Here is a 2,945-nt window from a genome sequence, read left to right as displayed (position 1 = left end):
CGCCCTCCCCTCAGAGCCTCCCCCTCCCCGCCGTCAGGCCGGGCCGCGGTGCGGGGGGTGGCGGCCCCGTGGCGGCGCGGCGGAGGGATACTGAGCGCCAGCATCTTGCTGGGGTAATCGAAGGCGACGACCTCGCCCTGCAGGCGCTGCTCCTGGCAGGTGCGGCACGACACCTGGCTGCCCACGCTGAAGCACTCGCCCGGCGCCGCCATTTTCTCTCAGCCCGCAGCGGCCGCCGCGGCTCCGCTCGGCCAGGGGGGGGCGGGGCGCCGCGCGACGTCACCGCGCTGCGTGATGACGTCGCGCGCGCGCTGCGTGCCGGCGTCACCGCGCCTCCGCGGGGCGGGGTGACCTTGGAGCCGCCGGGGTTTTTGTCCCTCTCGCCGCCCCGTAGCGGCCAGCGCCGCAGGGACTGCTGGGAAGTGTAGGCGGAAGAGGCGGTTAGCGGCCTGCCCGCGGGGAGGGCCGCAGGGATCCCGGCCGCGCCCCTGGCCCCGGCCTCCGGGTGAGGCCCCAGACCCCGCTGCGAGCCCCTAGGCCGGCCCCGAGCCCTGGCCGCTGCCCTCCCCGCGCCATAGCGGCCCGCTGCGGGGATCCCTGAGCAGCGGGAGGGCTGACGAGCCCCTACAGGCCGCTCTGGGGGTCCCTCAAGGCTGCCCCGGTCGCTGCGGTGACCTCAGAGGTGCACGGCTCGGTCTTGTGTCCGGCACCGAGCCTCTCCCGTCCCGTGCCTTTGTGCCCATCATCCCCGTTATCTTCATCCCCATCTCTACCCCGCCCCCATCCCCTCCCCATCATCCCGATTCCTATCTCCATCCCATCCCCGTTCCCCAACCCCATCCCCACCTCCATCCCATCCCATTCTCATCACGCCCATCTCCATCCCCACCCCCATCACCTCCGTTCTTATCTCCCTTCCATCCCCAGCTCCATCCCCTCCCCTTCCTCTCCCCATCCTCCTCATCTCCATCCCATCCCCACTCCTATCTCTGTCCCCACTTCCAACCCATCCCCATCATCCCCATCCCTCCCTCCGTCCCATTCCCCATCCCATCCCATCCCCTTCCTCTCCCCATCCCCATCCTCCCCCCACCCAGGACCCCTCCCTAACGCTCTCCCTCCCCGCAGCCCACGCCATGGAGGCCCTGCACGCCGCCGGGATCCACGTCGCCGAGGCGCTGCAGGCCGGGCCGCCCTGGCTGGAAAACTTTTGGGTCACCGTCACCTCCGTGGCCGACCCCAAGTGCATCTTCACTGTGTGCTTCCCGCTTGCCTATTTCCTCGACCGCAAGGTGGGGGTGGCGGTGCTGTGGATCGGGCTGGTGGCCGAGTGGCTCAACGTGGTCTTCAAATGGTGAGGGCGCAGCCCGCGCCGCCGGGTCCCGCGGGGCTGGGTGACACCACGGTTCCACACACAAACACGGCCAGGGGCTCGGGCGGAGGTGAGCGCTGCTCCACGCCTGCCTCGTGCTGGAGGCAAGGGCGTTCTCAGCACTAAACCCTCTGCCGTGCCGTGACCGAGAACCCAGGCACCCTCCCGCTGCTGCCCGCAGCCCCCAGACCCACCGGGACGGCGTGGGGCTCTGAGGCTTTGGGCTGTGTCCGTTCACTGCTCTGCTCTGTCTCTCCCCCCCCCAGGTTTTTATTCGGGGAGCGCCCGTTCTGGTGGATCCATGAGTCGGGCTTTGCCAGTCGGCATCCGGTCGCGCTGCGCCAGTTCCCAGTCACCTGCGAAACGGGACCAGGTGAGCCCCGGGGCAGAGCTGGGAGCGTGTGCCCCCGGAGAACCCCGCAGGATTCCATCCTGGTGACCCCAGCGTAGCGGGACACAGCGGGGAGAGCACAGAACTGGAAGCACACAGCGGAGTACGGTGCAGGGGGGCACCCAGGGCTTAGCGTAAGCAGGATGCTGAGACCCTTCCTGCCAAGCTGGCACTGGGGAAAGCGTTTCCTGCATCAGTTCCCCGTCTGTACGACACAGATTTACTCTTTAGCTCCGTGAGGAATTACACTGCGTCCTGCCTTCCGCCCTGGCAGCGTGGAGATGGGCAGGGCAGCCTGGGGATCCCAGGGTTGGCAGCGGAGCTGAGAAGCGAGCAGCAGGGAGCGGGACGTGCTGGCACAGCTCCGGGGCCAGGAAACCCACAGGGCAGGCGGCTGCTGCTGGGACACGCTCTGCACCACGCTCTGCACCAGCTTTCTTTTCCGAAGAGCCCCACAGCTCTGTCTGCACCCGCCGGTTCTTGAGCTTGCAGGGCTCCTTGCCCCCATTTGTTTGAGCATCTCGTGCTTTGCAGGCAGCCCCTCCGGCCACTGCATGATCACCGGGGCAGCGCTGTGGCCGCTGGTGACCGCGCTGACAGCGTTGGCGTCCCAACACTCCAAGAGGTGAGAAATGGGGAGTTCCCAGAGCCCCCCGGCACGCTGCTTTTGGAGGAGGGAGGTGCGTTCCCTGCGGGGCTCTTTCTGACGGGTTGGATGTGGGATCCGCTCTCCTCTTCCAGCCTGCTGCTGAAGCTGGTCCCGTTCAGCACCTACACGCTGCTGCTGCTGGCCGTGGGGCTCTCACGGGTCTTCGTCCTCGCTCACTTTCCCCATCAGGTGCTCGGTGGCATTGTGGCAGGTGAGCAGGGCGCGGGGGCACCTTCCCCATTCCCTCGAGCCCCCCCCCTCCCCCCCAAACCTGATTGTTCTCGCCCTGCAGGGGCCGCCCTGGGCTGGGGGCTGCAGGCTCGCACCCCGGCCACGCGCTCTCTGGGTTTCTTTGCTGCCGTGTCGCTGGGGCTGCTGCTGGGCTCGGTCGCCCTGCACAGGCTCATGATCGCTGCTGGCATCGACATCGACTGGTGAGCGGCTGTAGGGAGGGAGGGGGGGGGCTGATCCCCGAGACCTGACTCTCCAAAACACAGAGGGGCTCAACCCCCAGGATGGCAAAGGGGGGGGGG

At 68.3% G+C, this 2,945-nt stretch overlaps 2 protein-coding genes across 3 annotated transcripts in view; one reads left to right on the top strand and one right to left on the bottom strand.

Moving 5' to 3' along the window:
• LSM12 (LSM12 homolog) overlaps positions 1–303 on the bottom strand; it is a gene marked incomplete at its 3' end in the record, with an annotated part of 5,328 nt that extends 5,025 nt beyond the window's left edge. Inside the window, 1 exon segment of the mRNA XM_021377856.1 lies at positions 92–303. Coding sequence (XP_021233531.1) covers positions 92–212 — 121 coding nt within the window.
• G6PC3 (glucose-6-phosphatase catalytic subunit 3) lies at positions 356–2,846 on the top strand (the record flags this gene model as incomplete). Of its 2 annotated transcripts, none has more annotated exon segments than XM_021377854.1 (6): positions 356–505; positions 1,129–1,354; positions 1,639–1,745; positions 2,298–2,388; positions 2,505–2,623; positions 2,705–2,846. In XM_021377854.1, coding segments are annotated over 5 exon segments (677 nt in total), but the record flags the coding sequence as incomplete, so codon positions are not given.

Source organism: Numida meleagris, chromosome 26 (genome assembly GCF_002078875.1).
Source record: "Numida meleagris isolate 19003 breed g44 Domestic line chromosome 26, NumMel1.0, whole genome shotgun sequence".
Classification (NCBI taxonomy): Eukaryota; Metazoa; Chordata; class Aves; order Galliformes; family Numididae; genus Numida; species Numida meleagris.
Note: the sequence above shows the minus strand (reverse complement) of the source record. Positions and strands in the feature narration are given on the sequence as shown.